The 20,665-nt window shown below is 42.4% G+C and overlaps 3 protein-coding genes, 1 long non-coding RNA gene and 1 pseudogene across 4 annotated transcripts; all 5 read right to left on the reverse strand.

The window, feature by feature from the left end:
* Positions 1-1,029: 1,029 nt before the first annotated feature.
* On the reverse strand, positions 1,030-6,819 carry LOC143002928 (vitamin D3 hydroxylase-associated protein-like). Its single transcript, XM_076153338.1, has 15 exons — positions 6,554-6,819; positions 5,719-5,832; positions 5,445-5,585; positions 5,147-5,280; positions 4,848-5,054; positions 4,702-4,742; positions 4,485-4,609; positions 3,670-3,795; positions 3,479-3,573; positions 3,239-3,338; positions 2,900-2,943; positions 2,775-2,814; positions 2,562-2,670; positions 2,294-2,439; positions 1,030-2,012 (listed from the first exon to the last, which is right to left on the reverse strand). The coding sequence occupies exons 1-15, from the start codon at positions 6,758-6,760 to the stop codon at positions 1,890-1,892; spliced, it is 1,752 nt and encodes a 583-aa protein (XP_076009453.1). The 5' UTR covers positions 6,761-6,819; the 3' UTR covers positions 1,030-1,889.
* A 140-nt stretch (positions 6,820-6,959) lies between these two features.
* Positions 6,960-12,507, reverse strand: LOC143002611 (vitamin D3 hydroxylase-associated protein-like). Its single transcript, XM_076152793.1, has 15 exons — positions 12,139-12,507; positions 11,210-11,323; positions 10,837-10,977; positions 10,500-10,633; positions 10,157-10,363; positions 10,017-10,057; positions 9,799-9,923; positions 9,484-9,609; positions 9,290-9,387; positions 9,054-9,153; positions 8,895-8,938; positions 8,772-8,811; positions 8,562-8,670; positions 8,269-8,414; positions 6,960-7,809 (listed from the first exon to the last, which is right to left on the reverse strand). Exons 1-15 carry the CDS (start codon positions 12,343-12,345, stop codon positions 7,687-7,689), a joined length of 1,755 nt encoding a protein of 584 aa, XP_076008908.1. The 5' UTR covers positions 12,346-12,507; the 3' UTR covers positions 6,960-7,686.
* A 684-nt stretch (positions 12,508-13,191) lies between these two features.
* Positions 13,192-14,145, reverse strand: LOC143002977 (uncharacterized). The gene is made up of 3 exons (XR_012963828.1): positions 13,967-14,145; positions 13,732-13,838; positions 13,192-13,549 (listed from the first exon to the last, which is right to left on the reverse strand). It is a non-coding gene; the product is annotated as an uncharacterized LOC143002977 (long non-coding RNA).
* A 508-nt stretch (positions 14,146-14,653) lies between these two features.
* Positions 14,654-18,727, reverse strand: LOC143002784 (vitamin D3 hydroxylase-associated protein-like; annotated as a pseudogene).
* A 527-nt stretch (positions 18,728-19,254) lies between these two features.
* uqcrh (ubiquinol-cytochrome c reductase hinge protein) lies at positions 19,255-20,611 on the reverse strand. The gene is made up of 4 exons (XM_076153467.1): positions 20,456-20,611; positions 20,168-20,209; positions 19,791-19,952; positions 19,255-19,408 (listed from the first exon to the last, which is right to left on the reverse strand). The coding sequence occupies exons 1-4, from the start codon at positions 20,498-20,500 to the stop codon at positions 19,376-19,378; spliced, it is 282 nt and encodes a 93-aa protein (XP_076009582.1). The 5' UTR covers positions 20,501-20,611; the 3' UTR covers positions 19,255-19,375.
* Positions 20,612-20,665: the final 54 nt, after the last annotated feature.

Raw genomic sequence — 20,665 nt, forward strand, 5'->3', positions numbered from 1 at the left:
AACTACCCAAATTAAATTGTGCAATCCTGGCAATTTGCAGTTTAATGGGCTGATTTGACGTGTGTGTGTGTGTGTGTGTGTGTGTGCGCGCGCATGTCTATATGTGTGTGTATGTGTGTGTGTGTGTGTGTGTGTGTGTGTGTGTGTGCGCGCATGTCTATATGTGTGTGTATGTGTGTGTGTGTGTGTGTGTGTGTGCATCTGTCACTGCCTCTGTGTCAGATCTTGAGGGATTTACGAACAATGTCAAGTTCCCTTGGAAGACCCGAGTCTCTTCAGTGCCTCTTAAAGCTTAATGCTCCCTGACTGAGTGGCACAGCGAGTGCCAGACTCTCTCTCTCTATGTGCCACAGATAATGCTAAGTATAACCTCTCAATTCCAGCTCTACTGCAGGCCTAATGCGCCGCACTCTACCACACACACATGCACGCGCACTGCCATTCCCATTCAATGAGACAGCACTGAAAACATAGGTGATTGTAATGGAAAATGCTAACATTGTCCCTAATGGCTTCCCGTCCCAGGAGGGTTTTAAAACATATGTAAATTTATGTAAACCCAACAGAAACACATATTTACAATAGCAGAGGGTAATCACAATATGACGACATGGTGCACTGGCCTTGTAGATGGAGGCGCCATGTGTCATTAGTCTCCTCTTATCTCTTTTTTTGTTTCCTGTTATGGCATCAATGCAACAATCGCTCACAAAAAGAAGGAAAATGATCTGCGCTCATCTGTGGCACTGTGATGAGGGCGAGAAGTGGAGGGGAAAGAAGGTAAAGAGATGTTTGCTGCCTTTCCTGGCTGCGATGCGCCGCACTTTAGAAACTTCAGTCATCAGATGTGCGGTGATTTTCTCACAAACCCACTCAGCCGGGTCGCATCTCTGTGTTTGTTTGATGTGATGATGTCGTTAAAGGTCAAAATCATGATGGATTGATGATGCAAACGTGCAGAAATGTAAGGTTTTATGGTGGTAAAATAGGAGCAGCAGGGATTTGATTTGATTTGATTTATTAGTGGTTATATTATAGAACACTGGGACACGGAGACAATCCTAATTTTCCATATTTTTCATGTGTGGTTGCGTCGACTCTTTGCCTAATGGTAAAGTAAATTCAATTCTCCCATGGAATGCAGTAGCTGTTCATGCTACATTGGGTCAAATATTATCACTGTGCCTGAGATGATAAGACACCAGATATGCTTTCACACCTACAGATGAAACAAACAAAAAGCCTTCACTGAACCATTTATGTACACAGTTATCATTCAGTGTTATTGTAGTTTTAGATGAACTACTGCATATTTATGATCTGTTATATATTCAATTGTTTCTCAAAATATATTGTATGCTATATCTGTTCATATCTGTGCCTAACTGGAGTTGAAAACCTTTCAAAAATGTCTGATTTGAATGTGACTTTATTTGAATAGCTAGTATTAAATTGTGAAAATTTAATTATCAGCTTCTTGGCCCCAAGGCCTATAATGTGACTGTGGAGGCAATCGGCAAAAGGTTATTGATCTTAAATGTTTAACACAGGAAAAATACTGTCATGCACTGGTTGAACCTAAATTAGGTCACCAAACAGGCCGGTGCAACATTTGACTTATTCTCACAATATATATAATAATATATTAGAAATTATAGTAATCGTTTAATGTAGTAGTTGCAAAATAGTTTTTGAAATGTAACTGATACAAACCACATCTCATCTACTTCAACCATTGAAAACTCCTCCTCCACACCCACAAACACTTATTCAGCACAAACATTTGGTCCCTAACGTCTATCCTCGAAGAGACACGGATGAAAACAAACTTTTGAGCAGAGGGAGACGTTTCTGTGTTGCTGCTCTTCCATCAACTCCTTCTCCGTACTTTATCTCCTCTTCTGCTTCACCAGCTGTTCCACCTCCTTCATGAAACGCAGGCAGAGCTCATCCTGCCAGGGCAGAGCCACACACTGCACACCTACAGGCAAGCCCTCACCTCCAGTCACAGCCTGCACACACGCACACGCGCACACGCGCACACGCGCGCACACACACACACACACACACACACACACACACACACACACACACACACACACAAACACACACACACACACACACACACACACACACACAGTCGCCACAGTTTAGTCAGCTGCTTCCACCTACTGGACATTAAAGTGCACTACACGTTGCATACACATGCATTAAGACAAAATACCTTTGTTTGAAGTAAACCTTTGGTTTCCTGTTTTATTTTGTAGTATATACACTGTGACACGTCTCTTACCTCTTTGAAGAGCTTGTCCCAGGGGTCTTGATAATTCCCCTTATAGTGCTTTAGTTTCTCCTCATCCTCAGCTGTCACCGTGGAAACAGTAACAACACCAGCAGGAAAATTAAGGACATTGTAGATGGTGGTAAAAGAGAGAACACCTGAGGAAACACAATATAGAGCTCGTTTGAACATAGTGTATGATTAAATCATCACATTACAATAACTATGTTTACTTTATATAGGGTCTTTTTCAAATATTGTGCAATATAGTGCACTGAACTGGAAACTTTGCCACAGTAGTGGAGGTTGTAGGCAGGGCCGATCACGGGGCACAGCAGCACGTCAATGTTGCATCTTCTCCACTCTGCTATTGCCTCATGTATGTAGTCCTAATTTATTTTAAAAAGCAAAAAGCAGATGAATTCCTGCTTGTATTCAAATCATACAGGAATAAATCACTGCTGGATCTCTGCAAATAAAAGAGTTTCAGTACCTCAAGGCTGGTGTGAATCTTCCACAGATTTGGAATGGATCTAAAAACAAGAGAGGAACCAGATCAGCAGTCAGATGCATTTGTCTTCATCATGCAACATGAGATCAGATAGAGACATTACTCACCTGACTCCACAGAGAGCGTTGAAGGTGTCTGCCATACGAGGAAACTGCCAAAGAAAAGTTTAGCGTAAGATGTTAAGTACATGTTTCTCTACCCTGTGTACACAAACAACTACACTGCTCAAAAATATAGATAACAGCTACTCTCTCCTCCTTCCCGACTGATTCTCTAGTTTTGTGTTCCGCTTGTGTCTTTGTCAGTACTGGTAACATGAGACCGTACCTGCAGCCCAATCAGGTTGCACAGGGAGTCTGGTTCCTCCAGGATGGCACATCCATACATGCGGTCAGCAGCAGGTGTATATTTCATGTATTTGCACGTAGTTTATAGAAGAAGCTCACCAGAGGCCTGATGATGAGGGAGAGGATTTTCTTCATAGTGTTAGATAGACGGTAAAAGAAAACCTGCGAGGCCACGTTCTGGTCCACAGGGCCTCCTTTCCTAAAACAGCAACAGCAGCAAACCTCTTCAAAACAATGGAGTCACTTCTTCAAGTACACTGCCATTCGTTTCAGTAGTTTTATGATAAGATGATTATCAATAGGATTGCAATGGTTGAATCAATTGAGGCCTCAACTCACAGGTTGTCCAGCAGGGGGGAACCTCCATCAGGAAAGAGGCTTTTAGCTAAACCATTGATGACCTGGCCGACCCTTGGTGGACAGTAAGGCACCAACTGCATCACAAAAGGACACAATGCATCTGTATTTAGTGGTGTGTTGTGTACATGTATGTCACTGAGTGTGTATTATTGTGTGTTGCTGCCTCTCACAGTGTGTCCCGCTCTCTCTAGCAGAGCTTTGACCTCTGTGATGGCCCGAGCCATGCTTGGAGACGGTTCTGTGCAGTCGTCGTTCAAATAATAGCCGATCCTGAGAGGCTCAGAGCTCTGGTATATCTGAAGAAAACAAAGAAAAAGAAAAAACAAAAAGGTTTTCACTTCAGGCAACAATATTTGAATAGAGATCTAATCAAATTCAATATCAGATACAATGTCTCAAAGTGAGTTACATGCCCACAACAACAAACTCATTGACTCAGCCCAGCCCAGTTAGACAGACTCCAGCTCTTAACAGCAGAGGAAGAAAGTGCCTCAACCACACCCATGCATACCGTGAAACCAGTGCTAAAACTTCACAAACTGTTTATGACGCCAGAACAGCCTGAATGTTTTCACATGTATTAACAGGCATCGAAGGCGTAAATGTGTGATTTATGTGTTCATCACCATAAAGGAATTTGTGAAATCAGCAATCAACAAATATAGTAAAAGGCCTTTACAATAAAACGGTCTCAATATCCTTGGCAAGAGAAGAGAAAGAAATTGCATTTCCCCTTGCCTCCGTGTGTCTACATGTGCAGAGTGTGTGGGTTTGATATCAGTGAAATGTACTTGAAATGTTTGACTTATAAAGGAACAGCATTGCAATAAACGGCAAGCTTTCGGTCTATAAATCTATTTTGAGATCTCTTGTAGATTGCTGTTGTAGAATGTGTCTTTCTTCTGTGCTTTTGAAATGTGAAAAAGTGAAGTCAAATTAAAAATAATTCAGAGAAGTGATGTGACTCCTGTGGTAGACAACACACCTTCATGTTGAAAGGTAGAGGTGGAACAGTGGGGTCCAGGGAGAACATGTGGTCACAGAGCAGCGCCTGCATACACAGAGCCAGGCTGTCCACATCCTGAGCCATGGGCCCTGCAGATGCGCACACTGGGGAAACACAACAGATCAACAATAAACCACAACATGCAAAACACTCAAACACGCTGAACAAGGACTCATGTATTTTCATTTCTTCTTACATGACTTTTGTCCTGGTAATCCGGACGCTATACCTCGTGAGCTGGGTGAAACAAAGGAATGCATCTCACTCATATTATAGTCCAGCAAAAACCTGCTCCAATGGCATCTGAATGATTTGTGTAGCACATCAAGATCTCTAACATACCTGAGCCTCCCGCCTGTGGCCTTGAGACCACAGATGCCACAGAAGGAGGAAGGAATGCGGATGCTGCCCCCAATATCAGTGCCTATACCAAGTATGGAGCCTCCTCCTCCAATCAGCCCCCCCTCCCCTCCAGAGGAACCTCCTGTGGTCTTCTGGAGGTTGTGGGGATTCACAGACTGACCGTAGATGGGGTTGCTGCAATCATAACTGGAGATAAGATAAGATAAGAGAATCACACATTTTCCTGGCCAGTCCTCCTACCCTGTCAAATTAAATTAAATCAAATTCTTCATCAATACTTCATCAAGCCTTGGGGTATGTTGGTTTTCACAAAGGGAATGGCTCCTTGTCTTTTTAGCACTTCAACAATCACACAGTCCTTTTCAGCAGGCTGCTCCAGGTGCTTGATCAATCCACATGAAGAGTCATGATTCTAGTCAATATGGAAGAGTTCAGTGTTAGTCAAGGTGGAATGAAATCAATCAACTCTGACACATTTGGTGTTATAGTGTGTGTACAATGGTAATGTTCCATTTGATAAAAGCCTTTAGGTTATTCATCAACTGTCCAAATAAACATTGCATAACCAGAAATAACCTTGTATCCAAAGTTGTCCTTGATGCTGACAGGAACTCCATACAGTAGACCATCTTTGCTGGAGCCGATAGTTTCCAACTGGTCCAAACTCTCCATCAAAGCTCCAGTGCAGCAGTTCAGTGCTTTGTTTACATGCAAGGCCTAAGGGAAATAAGCATAGATCAAAAATCATAAATCATTCCTTTCATCCCCAACACTGAAGAGGGACGTCTTCAAAGGCCAGTTGCCTTAGATGAACTTTCCTTGAACATGAATTTGTATTTTTTAGTCTTACCTTTTCCATATAGGAATGAAACACATCCTCAGGACTCAGTGAGCCTTCATGCAGCTGCTCAGTCAGCTCAGACAGGGAGAGAGACAAGATGAGAGAGGAGTCCATATTGGGACTCTAGAACACACACACACACACACACACACACACACACACACACACACACACACACACACACACACACACACACACGCAGATTTTAAATATCCATACCATGGACATGTTGGCTTGGCATGACAGGGAGAGAACAGGTATGTAGACCTCCTGACTGATGTAAGTCACCAATCAAGTTTTTCAACATGCACCTCGTTTGCAAAAGCCCTTACATGGTAAGCTGTCATGTTGAGCGTGTTTAAACCTGCACTCTCTCTTCATATTGCACTGTATACTCTTCTATGTAACCATATGTATAAAGAAATGTATTTTTCTTGTCTTACGTTGCACTTAATTTAGTTCCATGACATCACATTAAGCTTTACAAAAAGTTATTAAGCATTTGAAAACTTCCCCAGACCGTAATTAACCCTTCATTCTCTGCCCCTTGACACTGACTTTTGGAGCCTGCATTCATGTCGCTCTGCTCATTTTGTCATTTAGTAAAAAACAAAACAGTTAATCGCTACACCAGAAACCGAACTTTCACTCAAGTGCATTCTAATTCAATTCTTAATTTCTAAGCGCGTCTGCAAAACCTATATTAACACTCATTTATAACACTCATCACTAAAAAAAAGTCCTTGTTCTTAGCACAGTTAGACATTAGAGAGCTCTTTAAACAGGCCTATAGGTGAAACATAACAGAGCTCTAAAGTGAGCAGCAGCCGCTCCTCCGCCTCACCGCGTCCTTGTAGCGGCTCACTGCCTGCTCTGCCCGCTGCAGGCTCTCCGCTCTCCGCTCTTTGGCTCTCTCGATCTTTCTCTTGGCATTCCAGTGGCAGCGGATCCTCTGGACCACCAGGACCAGACCTCCAAGTCCGCATGCGGCCGTCGTCAGCGTCCAAATCCTCGGATCTATTTCCTTCGCAACGCGTTTCACGAGTTCCATCTTTCCGGTCTGTGCAGAAAAAGTGATGCGGGCTGAAGTGAGCTGACAGCAAGAAGAGCAGTGTGATTGTTGGGCCCGTCAGAGTTTGAAAGTGAGAGAGGGTGGCGCCTTTCTGCTGATATATCTGTTATCAATCTCAAGTTATTCTGACGTGGAATTTCAGAATTTTCAAAATTAAAGACCCCAAAACGAGTGAGTTAAATGAGTTTAAAGAACAATTATTAACAGAATCCAGAATCAGTTTTGAACTGAAACAATGACATTTTAAATGAACTATCAATGAACACTCTTCCCTATTAGGACCCTGTAACAGTTTATGCATCAGATCTTGCATTTTGTCAGTAAGTTACAAATGAAAACACATTAACAATAGAAAACAAAAGTGAAACATCCTGTTTAAATCAATGAATAAGTCACTAAGTGGCTATCTGAGAGTTATTACACCGAAAAACATCATTCATGTGACAATGACTGTTGATTATTGTGATTGTATTTTCAATCAAGTATCAGTTTGTAATGGCTTCTATTTCATAACTATCTTATAGGAAACTGAATCACGGAACAAGTCTGAGCTGTCAACAAAAAGAGAATCAAACTTCCTCCCCAACAATGAAAACACAACCTTGATAGATGAATATGGATACATTTACAGATCAAAATAAGCATGGCCTTCACAAAGTACTATAACAGATTCTGTGATTACATGGACTGAGTTAAGGCAAACATCTAGACAGGACAATTCTCAGCAAATCCTAAACATAGCATTTTACTTTCAAGGCAATTTGTTGGTGGTGTTTCTGTGATTTGAGATTGATTAGACAGATTAACAAGGCAACGGAGCAGTCAGAGCATATCCAGTAAAGATACAATCCAGTGACACAGTGACATGTGTGATGCTCCTCTATGAGCTCTCTTCTCCGTCTCCTTTATCTCCTCTTCTGCTTCACCAGCTGTTCCACCTCCTTCATGAAACGCAGGCAGAGCTCATCCTGCCAGGGCAGAGCCACACACTGCACACCTACAGGCAAGCCCTCGCCTCCAGCCACAGCCTACACACACACACGATCAAAAATATTATATTTGTATATTAATCATGTACTAATTGATATTTACATGTAAGAAGAGATTCTGCTTCTTTAAAAGCCAGTCAGTCAGTCAGTCAATATTTCACTCAGCATTCTCAGGGTCTACACTGCCCCCTACTGGATACTGACGTGCAATACTATTTGTAAAATGTATGATTATGGAGTAAATAGATGAATTAATTTCCTCATGTCTTTACGATTACGTATTACTCACACTGGGGAGAAATAACAACTTAAAGCCTGCAGCAACTGCAGACTCCAACTTCTCTTTTCTGTCATATTCAAGTCCTTACATAAGCATGGTGTATTCATAACTCACAGTGGTCATACAATAAAATCACTAGTTTCACAAAAGAGTAATTAGCAAAGGATTATTGTGTTGAATTTGATCATAAATTCTCTTTCACTGGCACACATCTTTACCTGTTTGAAGAGCTTGTCCCAGGGGTCTTGATAATTCCCCTTATAGTGCCGGAGCTTCTCCTCATCCTCCGCTGTCACCGTGGATACAGTAACAACACCAGCGGGAAAATTGAGGAGATTGTAGATCAAAGTCAGAGAGACAGCACCTGAGAAAAAATAGAAAAGAATCGTGCTTAATACAACATAAGCATTGTTCATTTTTGATGTAGTTATTGTGTAAGACGGACATTAGATGCATTATAGTCTAGTCATACATTATGGCTCATTAAAAACAACTGATGAGTGCACTGAACTGGTAAGTTTGCCACAGTAGTCAAAGTTGTAGGCAGGTCCAATCATGGGGCACAGCAGCACGTCAATGTTGCATCTTCTCCACTCTGCTATTGCCTCATGCATGTAGTCCTATTTTATTTTAAAGAAAAGATCTCAATTCCTCCTTCAAATTCCAAATCATACATGAATAATTCACTGCTGCATCTCTGCATAAAAGAGTGTTTCAGTACCTCAATGATGGTGTGAAGCTTCCACAGATTTGGAATGGATCTAAAAACACGGGAGGAACCAGATCAGCAGTCTGATGCTTGTCGGCATCATGCAATGTGAGATCAGGTAGAGACTTTACTCACCCAACTCCACGGAGAGCGTCAAGGGTGTCGGCAATACGAGGAAACTGCCAAAAAATACGACTTATTTTTAAAGTAAAATTTTCTACGTGCACAAACAGCTTTATTTTCAGTGTGTTTGCACTTAGTTGTTCAGTTTAGGGGAGAATAAAGGAAGCTCACCAGAGGCCTGATGAGGAGGGAGAGGATTTTCTTCACCATGTTACATGGACGGTAAAAGAAAACCTGCGCGGCCAAGGTGGAATCTACAGGGCCTCCTTTCCTACAACAGCACCAGTTGGGGATCACTTTAAAACAATGGAGTCACTTCTTCAAGGACACTAGACACTGACACCAGAACACCACACCATTATCTAACTATTATCAATACGATTGAATTAAAGGGGACGTCAACTCACAGGTTGTCCAGCAGGGTGGAACATCCATCAGCTAAGGTGCCCTTTACAGCTAAAGCATTGATGACCTGGCTGACCCTTGGTGGACAGTAAGGCACCAACTGCACCATAAAATAACACAATGCATCTGTATTAAGTGGTGTGTTGTGTACATGTATATCACTTAGTGTGTATTATTGTGTGTAGCTGCCTCTTACAGTGTGTCCCGCTCTCTCTAACAGAGCTTTGACCTCTGTGATGGCCCGAGCCACGCTTGGAGACGGTTCTGTGTAGTCGTCATTCACATAATAACCGATCCTGAGCGGCTCAGAGCTCTGGTATATCTGAAGAAAACAAAACAAGCAAGCAAAAGAAGGTTTTCACTCCAGGCAGGAGATTGAGCTGCAATATTTGAGTAGAAATCAAATCAAATATCACACGTGTCTTCCTTGTGTGCTTTTGAAATTTGAAAAAGTTAAAAACAATAATAATAGTATTAATAAATGATGTGACTCCTGTGGTAGACAACACACCTCCATGTTGAAAGGTAGAGGTGGAACAGTGGGGTCCAGGGAGAACATGTGGTCACAGAGCAGCGCCTGCATACACAGAGCCAGGCTGTCCACATCCTGAGCCATGGGCCCTGCAGATGCGCACACTGGGGTAACACAACAGATCAACAATAAACCACAACTTGCTAAATGCTCAAACAATAAGAAACAAGGACTCATGTATTTGTACTTCCCCTTACCTGACTTTTGTCCTGGTAATCCGGACGCTATACCTCGTGAGCTGGGTGAAACAAAGGAATGCATCTCACTCATATTATAGTCCAGCAAAAACCTTCTCCAGTGCCATCTGAATGATCTGTGTAGCACATGTCTAACATACCTGAGCCTCCCGCCTGTGGCCTTGAGACCACAGATGCCACAGAAGGAGGAAGGAATGCGGATGCTGCCCCCAATATCAGTGCCTATACCAAGTATGGAGCCTCCTGCCCCAATCAGCCCCCCCTCCCCTCCAGAAGAGCCTCCGGGGGTCTTCTGGGGGTTGTGGGGGTTCACAGACTGACCGTAGATGGGGTTGCTGCAATCATAACTGGAGATAAGGTAAGATAAGACAAGATAAGACACAATTTGTTCATGGCATCAAAATCGTAAAATGCTAATATATAATTAGATATAATAATCACACCTCTGCCAAGACAGAAATGAAATGAAATGAAATTCTTTACCTCATCAAGCCTTGGGGTATGTTGGTTTTCACAAAGGGAATGGCTCCTTGTCTTTTTAGCACTTCAACAATCACACAGTCTTTCTCAGCAGGCTGCTCCAGGTGCTTGATCAATCCACATGATGAGTCATGATTCTAGTCAATATGGAAGAGTTCAGTGTTAGTCAAGGTGGAATGAGATCAATCAACTCTGACATATTTTAGATGGTATGGAAGTGATTTCCTAACCTCTTTGTTGTTATGTTGTGTGTACAATGGTTATGTTGTATTCAATAAAAAGTTATTCATCAACCGTCGCAATAAACATTGCAGCACTATAACGTACAACCAGAAATAACCTTGTATCCAAAGTTGTCCTTGATGCTGACAGGAACTCCATACAGTAGACCATCTTTGCTGGAGCCAATAGTTTCCAACTGGTCCAAACTCTCCATCAAAGCTCCAGTGCAGCAGTTCAGGGATTTGTTTACATGCAAGGCCTAAGGGAAATAAGCAAAGATACTCATGATCACACTTAAAGAAACATGAAAAGTACCTTACACATTAACCTTTGAGTTATCACGATGATGACCATATATGGTCATAAGCACACCTTTGTGACTATTACAGGGAGCCTTTGACAATCTGGATCAACTTAAACTAGTAAGTGATGGCACATACAAAACAATAACAGCAGCAATGTTTATATCTGACATGCAATTGTAGATTTACCTTTTCCATATAGGAATGAAACACATCCTCAGGAATCAGTGAGCCTTCCTGCAGCTGCTCAGTCAGCTCAGACAGGGAGAGAGACAAGATGAGAGAAGAGTCCATATTGGGATTCTAGAACACACAGAGAGAGGGGGAGAGAGAGAGACACACACACACACAGAACCACATTGTTAATTGTCACCCTGTTTGACACCTAGACATGACACGGTTAAGAACAGCTATGAGGAACTCCTGACTTCTCTGCTTCTCAAAGGTGTGTTCAGTGCCAATCCAGTTTTTCAACACATTACATTACATTACGATCATTTGGCAGACGCTTTTATCCAAAGCGACTTACATTACATTACCACCCTTCGCAGAGGTGGGAGCAATTGAGGGTTCGGTGCCTTGCACCCTTTGTTATGTCGACAGTCTCTTTTCCAAAGCTGCATATTCCTGTCTCTCTTTAACTATATGTATAGATAAATAAACTGAAAAACACTCATCACTAAAAGAATCCTTGTACTTAGCACAGTTAGACATTAGAGAGCTCTTTAAACAGGCCTATAGGTGAAACCTAACAGAGCTCTAAAGACTCTGCCTTTTAGGTGTTTGTTTCTGTTAAGGCGGCAGTAGCTCAGTCCGCTGGGCCGGACAGCAGGGAACCGGAGGGTCGCCGGTTCAAGTCCCCCGTGTGGACCAAGTAAGCAGACTGGTAGCTAGTGAGTTGCCAGTTTGCCTCCAGAGCACTGCCGAGGTGCACATGAGCAAGGCACCGAACCCCCAACTGCTCCACGGGCGCCGAAAAATAGCTGCCCTGCACTCCCTCTGTAGTGCATGTGTTTGTGTGTGTGATATGTAGGGGGTGCAACACAAATTTCAATTATGTGTGATTGCTGTCAGTTGCATGCAAAATGACTTAAATACACTATCTTATCTTATCTCACCGCGTCCTTGTATCGGCTCACTGCCTGCTCTGCCCGCTGCAGGCTCTCCGCTCTCCGCTCTTTGGCTCTCTCGATCTTTCTCTTGGCATTCCAGTGGCAGCGGATCCTCTGGACCACCAGGACCAGACCTCCAAGTCCGCATGCGGCGGTCGTCAGCGTCCAGACCCTCGGATCTGTTTCCCTCGCAACGCGTTGCACGAGTTCCATCTTTCCGGTCTGTGCGCTGCAGGAAAAACTAATGCCGGCAAGTGAGCTGACAGGAAGAAATAGTGTTAAGAGTGATTGTTGGGCCCGTCAGAGTTTGAAAGTGGGCGATGGTGGCACCGGAGCTGAGCGCTGCATGTATAATGGTATATTAGAGAGACGGAGCGCCTGCTTGTTATTCAACGCTACGCCCCTCGTTTATATGACGGACAAACCGCTCAAATTTCAAAATAAAAGCCTCTACTGAACGCCTAAAAGAACGTCACGCGTTTTTATAGCGCTGTCACAAATACTGTATATCCCAGTATGAGGGGCCTTCATTTTGAAATTCCATTTCAGAATCACATGGAATTTGTTGATTGACTTGCAAAGTAAAATGTAAAATAATCTCGCTATCTTTTTTATGGAGTCATAACAGTCCAGCACTGTACTGTACAGTAAACGTTTATGGGGCTTTAATTTTGAAAGCTCATATCAGAAGTACTTGAAGGTTACCGAGTAAAGCAGCCAGCAGAGATGTAACACAATGTACCTGCTTTGGAATCATGTGGGAATGAAGATTTACATTCAGAATTTTCATACTACACTGGGGGAAATATTGAAGTCTTGACAAACCACAACATGAGCTTATAAAAAATCACATACTATTTACACTCAGTATGAGGAAAGTAGACTGATCTAAGGCCAACTAGATTAGATTCCACCTTAAATCTTTGCCATATTTATTGTTAGGTAAAACTCTGGGTGCTCGGGTTTCCTTCCACACCCAAAGTCATGCAGCTCAGGTGAATTGGAAACTCTAAATAGCCTGCAGGTGTGAGTGAGAGTGTGACTGAGTAGTCTGTCTCTGTGTGTTTGCCCTGTGATAAACTAGCGACCTATCCAGATGGTTTTAGTTGAAATACCTACCATGCTCAAAAGTAAAAAAGACTATATCCATTTATTAAAACTGAGATTGATTAGAGAGATTAAAAAGGTCAAACTGGCATGTTGTTCTGTGTGCTTCTAGGTGTCAAAGCTGATCCAGTAAGAATACAATGCAATAACATGTTTCATGCTCTTTTATCAGCTCCTTCTCTGTCCTTTATCTCCTCTTCTGCTTCACCGGCTGTTCCACCTCCTTCATGAAACGCAGGCAGAGCTCATCCTGCCAGGGCAGAGCCACACACTGCACACCTACAGGCAAGCCCTCACTTCCAGCCACAGCCTACACGCACACACACACACACACACACACACACACACACACACACACACACACACACACACACACACACACACACACACACACACACACACACACACTTTGTTTGTTCTGTCAGGGTAAGTTAAGTTAAGCTTCTTACTTCATTCTTACCTGTCTGCTTTTTGGTCCAGCATCTTTCTCACCTGTTTGTGCTTGAGATTTGCCTCGTCCTCTGCTCTCACCATGGCGATGGGAACAACACCAGCGGGAAAGTTGAGCAGACTGTAGAGCATGGTGAAAGACAGAGCATCTGGCAGAGGCACAAAATATGACATCATTCTATTTATGCGTACATTTCAACACATATTGATCAAAGCCGATTGACTTTGACCGTACATTCAGACACAACTGAATGTCAGTGAGGTGTGTGTGTCGTACTCAAAAGCTTGGCACAGTGGTTGACGTTAAAGGCTGGTCCAACCACAGGGCACAGCAGCACATCTATGTCGCACCTTCTCTACTCTGCGATCGTCTCTTGGATGTATTCCCCAAAATAGAGAAGCTAGTGTTCCTGCATGCATGACTGTTTAACTGAGTCACAGCTTAGTCATTGCCAAGAGTTAATCAGTACCTCGACACTGCGGTGATGCTTCCATAGATCTGGAATAGATCTGAAAAGAAGAACAATCTCAACATTTATACATATTTTGTTTTTATTATTATCTAAGCTATATGATTGATCTTCTCACCTCATTCCACAGATCACTTTGAGGAAGTCAGCAACACGAGGGTACTGCCAAAGAAAAGCACTGCATAAACCACACTGACTGTTGGGATAAATACCTACGAGGGTCTGTTTCAAACTAATACCATCTATTGGACATTTAGATGTGACTCTTGTGGAACAAAGGAAATCACCAGGGATTCTCTTCATCCAGTGAGGGAAACGGTAATAGTAAATCTGTGGTTCAGCAGAGGGATCCACAGTTTCTGTCTTCCTAAAACAGTAAAGACATTAAGAAATAATGGACAAAATTAAGTGAAACATCACAAGGTTTTCTGGAGATCTATGCATATCAATATCACACAATCAATGACTCATTGGTTCATATAATAACTCTTGACTCACAGTCTTCTGAGCAGCATGGAGGTCCCGTCTGCATGCATGCCCTTATAAATGAGCTCATTCATGGCGTGGCTGATCCTCGGGGGCTTGTAGGGAACCAACTGAACAAACATGTGGAAGAATAGGAAAATAAACACAACCCATCTGTATTAGATGGTGCAGGTAGATAGTTTGGTGTGTAATGGTGTGTGTTTGTGTGTGTAGCTGATGCTCACAGTGTGTCCCGCACGCTCTAAAAGACCCTTGACCTCTAAGAGCGCTCGAGCCATGCTTGGGGGCGGCTGCGTGAAGTTGTCGTTGTCACAGTAACCAATCCTCAGAGATCTGGAGCTCTGGTACACCTGAAGAAGAAAACAAACAACAACATTTTCAGTGACAGCAGAGTGTTTCAGAGACATGATGGTTTATAACAGGCAAAACTGGAGAGTTTGTGTTTCACCTGAGGGATTTGATTGTTACTGTTTATCATTACTAAATTGAAAAGGGTAAAGGACCCACCTGCATGTTAAATGGTAAAGGTTGGACAGTGGGGTCCAGGGAGAACATGTGGTCACAGAGCAGAGCCTGCATACACAGAGCCAGGCTGTCCACATCCTGAGCCATGGGCCCAGGACATGAGTGTGCTGAAGTGATAAGGAAGAAGAATCCAGGCAGTCGATGGATAATAAAACTCAACAAAACTCAACTAACTTGTGACTCATTGACTTACATGTCCTTTGTCCTCGGAATCCAGTGTTTACACCCTGCAAACTGAGCAAGACAGAGAGAAATATTACAAGGTTATAAAAGCACTGCAAGATTCTGCAATCTCAGCCAAAGGATTTGTGCAAACTGCTGTGACCTTCATGAAGTAAGTTATATAACTGAAGCTTAAATCTACCTGAGCCTGCCGCCTGTGGGCTTGAAGCCACAGACGCCACAGAAGGAGGCAGGGATACAGATGCTGCCCCGAACATCAGTGCCTATACCAAGTATGGAGCCTCCTCCCCCAATAAGACCCCCCTCCCCTCAAGAGGAACCGCCAGTGGTCTTCTGGAGGTTGTGGGGATTCAGAGACTGACCGAAGAAGGGGTTGCTGCAATCATAACTGGAGATGAGGCAGTAAAGGAGAAAACATACATAAAGAATTACAATCATGACCTATAAAGAAGGCAGAAGCTGTAAAATTATACTGTATATTCTGTGTTCTGTGCTCTGTCTAAAGTGATTTACATCATCAGGCCTTGAGGCAAGTTGGTTTTCACAAAGGGAATAGCTCCTTGTTTCTTCATGACTTCAACGACCACAGAGTCCTTCTGCACAGGCAGGTCCAATGCCACCATCAAGCCCATGGACGAGTCATGATTCTGGGGTTTTAACAGGGAAATAGCAAAGGAGAACCAAAACAGCACAGCAACACACGCAAACATGACGCCAACCACAGCAGCATCTGGCTCTTAGCCACATTAACTAATTTCCATATTGAATTAAACAGCTCCTCGATTACACAATCCAGGGTCTTTGTAATGCAGCTCTTTATCTCATAACCACACATTACTTTGTATCCTATGTTTTCCTTGATGCTGACTGGAACTCTATACAGCAGGCCGTCCTTGCAGGAGCCGACAGAGTTTTGAGCTGGTCCAAGCTTTCCAGCAAAACTCCTGTGCAGCAGTTCACCTTCTTGTCTACATCTAAAGCCTATATGAAGAACCAGCACAGACACAAACCCATCACATGAGACATTCTAAGGTCCTGAGCTATATGTTACATTAAAAGAGTTTAGACAGATCTGGTAATTATTAGGCATTATTACACCAGAGACCACTGCCTTGTGTTTCAACACCTAAAGAAAACACCTGCAGCCTAAGACAAGCATGAATTTGTCCCAAACAAATATTGACAATGTAGGTCAAATATAACTGGGAGCAAAGGCCACAAGTGTAACAATGCGTCTGCTCAATAACCTGTGGAGAAACCCGGTCAGCATGCATACGATTGTTTTTGTTGTCAGTCTGTGAGTCTGAGTGAGTGTTGTTACCTTTTCCATGTAAGAATAAAACACCTCCTCAAGATTCAGTGAGTCTCCCTGCAGCTGTCTCTGAGGGTTTTATGAACTTCTGACACTGAAATTGGTTTAAAATTATTATTATTATTATTAAAAGTATTCCCAATTTACATTTTCAGTGTCAGATTCAGTTGCTGAAATTGCAGTACATGGGACAGATTTATTTACAGTTGGTCAAATATGTATCCAGCCTGAATAAAGTGTTTTTTAAACTGATTGACTGTAGCTGCTTTGTCTTTTATTTCATCTGAACCAATGAGAATCTGTTCAGGGAGGTTTGAGGTCACATGTGCACCTGACAAAGATTTAACTGATTTCCAAAACTTTAAAGGGTTGTTTAAGTTTACTGTGATTGACTTCAAATAAAACTCAGATTTGGACTTTCTAATCATCAACGTACACTTGTTTCTTACGGTTCTAAATGTAGTCCAATCAGCAGAAGAGTTGGAAAATCTAGCTTGTGCCCACATTTTATTTCTCAAACAGATTTGTCCTGATAGGCTGTCTGAGAACCAAGGGTTGTCCTTACCACGGATCCTAAACTTTTTGATTGGTACATGTTTATTTACAATGGAAATAAAATTTGAATGAAAAAAATCCCATGCCATTTCAGCATCTGAAAACAAAGACATCCTGCTAAGATCACTGTGATACAGATCATGCAGAAAAGCCTGTTTTAAAATGTCTTTTTAGGATGACGGGCGGTTTTGCCTTAGGGATTTTTGTATTTCTTGCAAAAAGAGACTGCACAATGGTCACTGACGTCATTACAAAATACGGCAGTTGAGGTAAATTTATGAGCTGAGTTTGTTATGATTAAATCAAGGAGAGTAGATTTTATTTGTGCTTTGGGATTTATTCTTGTTGGTTCATTAATAAGTTGCACTAAGTTTAGGTCATTACACAAGTCTTTAAAACAATCAGAGTTCCCAGAAAGCCAGTCCCAATTCATATCACCCATAAGAATAAATTCAGAGTCATTAATTTCATGTAATATTTCAGATATAGATTGGAAAGCATCCTTTGAGGCAGATGGAGGTCTATAGCACCCAACTACTGTAATATCAGAGTCTTTTGAGATATTCACTTTCACTGCCAGAATTTCAAACTGTTAAGCTTTAGTTAATGACAGGGTTACAGAGCCTATAAACTTAGATTTCACATATATGGCAACCCCACCTCCTTTGCCAACCCGGTCAGTTCTATAAAATTTATAACCTTCAATAGAAATAAGTTCATCGGATACAGTTTTTCCAAGCCATGTTTCAGAGATAATAATGATATCAGCGTTGGTTGTATTAGCCCAGATCTTGATCATATCCATTTTAGGGACAAGGCTTCTAACGTTCAAATGTATAAAACCAAGTCCATGTCTGCTTTTGAAATCTGAAGGAGTGGCTAATGATTGCAAAGTGTTAGGAGGACCAGGATCAGGACCAGGATTGGGCTGAACATTACCAGATAACATCAATAAAAGCATAATCATACAACGTAGTTTTTGTTTGGCTGGATAATATTTGTCAGTACCACTGTCCTCTATGAACTGAGAAAAAGAGTAATCTGAGACAATTAAATAGTCATTTAACAGCAGTAGGTTCCGAAGATACAGGGTCTTATCAACTTGTACTTGTAAACAGTTTCTTTGGTTACACAGGTTGATTGACTGGCGGTATATGTTGACAGTACTGCTCAGCTCCTTCCATTTGTCTTGCATTTACTTTCTCAACACTAGGGATCAGCTTTCTAACCTTGGATGGAAAGTGAGTCTATGCCTTAAGCTGTGTGAAAAAGATTTCTATCAAACCCAGCGTCTTACCGTGTCCTTGTACTGTCTCACAGCCTGCTCCACCCGCCTCGTGGCCTTGGCTCTCCGCTGTTTGGCTCTCAGGACTTTGCTGTTGGCGTCCCAGTAGCCTCTGATCCTCCGGCCCAGCAGGTAAAGGGTTCCCACCCCGCAGGCGGCAGGTGCCACTGTCCTGATGTCCAGCTGCACTCCCTGCCTGACGTGCTTCATCACATGCTCCATGGGGACCTGCTTCTCTGTCCAGATTCTTCAACAGTGTGAGTCTGTGTTGACTTATAAACAGTTGAATCAAGAGTGAGGCACACCTTGTGATAAGGGATTGCTACGGGCTCAAATGGAACTGGGATTGTAATGACTTTATACATTATCACTTTATTCCCCTTTTACAAGTGCACAACCCTGCAACACTTTTCCTGCATGTGTGAGGAAACTTCACACCAAGTGTTCCAAAGATTGAAAACACTTTTTAAAAATGCAATACTTTCAGATTGCTCAGTCTGTGTAAACACTCATTTCACCCCGAGCTCACAACAGTGCCAATGTTACCGTGACTTGGATCTCAATCTTTCAGTCGAACAGTCAGAGATGTCATACAGTAACTACACAATGTTCAAATGTAATAATAGTAATAGTAATAGTAATAATACTTAGAAACATATTAACTTCTGACACAAAGTTTTCAGCCCATCCAATTTATTGCATTTCTATCACAAACAACTGTGTTTTAACACCTTTTTCTTCCCATGAGCATATATATATATAATATACACGTTAAGTTACAACATACAGTAGATCCATGATTTCAGAACCATGTTAATACGACGTCAGAAGAATGCGATGAGCCAGCGGAGCACCGGGCAGGAAGGTTCTTCATTTGACAGAATGGAACAATTTGTGTGCCACCTAGAGACGACAAGAGACACAATCATGAACACAAACACACTCCACTGTGGAAGGAAAGAGTTTAACTAAGGAACTCACACCACAATCAACACTACATGCAATTTAATATCCGTTTTGGACAATAATTAGTTGCAACAATCAGACTAGTGCGGAGCTGTGTGAAGATATTGGGTTGTCAACATCTTTTTCAGACAGAAGCTGCAAATCTGTTGCTTGCATTACAGCCATCATAACAACAACAACACCAACTAAGGTATGAAGGTCAACCCATTTTAGAGATTTTAGTGAAGGTCTAAGTGATAAAGGAAATCATTTTGACTCTGGCTTCTCTCTGTGACCTTTACCCCTCTGTTAGGCTCCACATGTCAGGTATTACACTTACACAGTGGTCTCGAGCGTGGAGGAAGTCGAAGAGCTCCTCAGTACAATCCTCTGTGGTGGAGGAGCGTGAGCCGACCCTGGTCTCACACTGCTCCAGCCTCTCCTGTGTGTGCACGCAGTGATGCGTCACTGCACACTTCTCTCTCACCGCGTCCAGAGGATCCTGGGAGAGAAGATGAAGAGTTAAAGTGTAGAAATGTACTAATGTGTATAGAAAGTTATTTAAAATGTATACCTAATGTATTTGGTGGCAGTCAAGTGGATTTCAAACATATTTGAGATCCACTTGTATTGTTTTGTCTCTGATTTTGATATCAGCTGATTGATTCTCTGTACACAATATGAATACGTCATCCACAAGCATTCAGTTGAACGTACCACCATGTCTTCCTCTTCCTCCTCCTCTTCTTCTTCCTCCTCCTAAAAAGTGACAAAAGCGTACAAATCAGACAGCTACTTCACTGGCTTCCAAGAAGCTAACTCTGCTATATGACTTCCTCCTTTAATAAAAGTGTTTGCGGCCATTGTTATTCCGCTGCACGTACATGCTAACGCTAGTTCATGCTAACGTAAGGTGACTAAGGAGTGCCAGTTCGGCGGCTGCAACTCAATTCAGCCAAGTTACTGACGACACAGGATAAGATAACATTAAATAAAATGGCGTACATCGTCGGGCTCCCCGTTCATGATCATCTTCTCCTCGAAAACCATGATTGTTCGGTTGTTGTCCTTACACGACCCGCTGTCAAGATCCCGGTGTTTGTGGAGGACGAAGCAGGTCACGCAGCCCGGAAGCACCCGGTGGGACAACACTCCAACTTCCACCCAACAATTTCAAAATAAGATCCAACATTTGCCGTTCGCAGTTTGATGTGC

This window comes from Genypterus blacodes, unplaced genomic scaffold, assembly GCF_046128005.1.
Source record: "Genypterus blacodes isolate CSIRO-AG114 ecotype Tasmania unplaced genomic scaffold, CSIRO-AGI_Gbla_v1 ptg000058l_1, whole genome shotgun sequence".
NCBI lineage: Eukaryota > Metazoa > Chordata > Actinopteri > Ophidiiformes > Ophidiidae > Genypterus > Genypterus blacodes.

Bases quoted from the DNA above. Each gene is read 5' to 3' on its own strand.
- LOC143002928 (XM_076153338.1), bottom strand. From the start codon at position 6,760: ATGGAACTCGTGAAACGCGTTGCGAAGGAAATAGATCCGAGGATTTGG. The intron at 5,586-5,718 runs GTAAGACTAAAA...TATTTCCCTTAG, and splicing joins TTCATTCCTATATGGAAAAG to GCCTTGCATGTAAACAAAGC. The intron at 4,610-4,701 runs GTAAGAAGAAAT...GTGTTTCCCCAG, and splicing joins ATTACCAGGACAAAAGTCAT to TGTGCGCATCTGCAGGGCCC.
- LOC143002611 (XM_076152793.1), bottom strand. From the start codon at position 12,345: ATGGAACTCGTGCAACGCGTTGCGAGGGAAACAGATCCGAGGGTCTGG. The intron at 9,924-10,016 runs GTAAGGGGAAGT...GTGTTACCCCAG, and splicing joins ATTACCAGGACAAAAGTCAG to TGTGCGCATCTGCAGGGCCC. The intron at 9,154-9,289 runs GTGAGTTGACGT...GTGCTGTTGTAG, and splicing joins TCCACCCTGCTGGACAACCT to GAAAGGAGGCCCTGTAGATT.
- uqcrh (XM_076153467.1), bottom strand. From the start codon at position 20,500: ATGGTTTTCGAGGAGAAGATGATCATGAACGGGGAGCCCGACGAT. The intron at 19,953-20,167 runs GTACGTTCAACT...CTTCTCTCCCAG, and splicing joins AGGAAGAGGAAGACATGGTG to GATCCTCTGGACGCGGTGAG. The intron at 19,409-19,790 runs GTAAGTGTAATA...TGTCGTCTCTAG, and splicing joins TCCACGCTCGAGACCACTGT to GTGGCACACAAATTGTTCCA.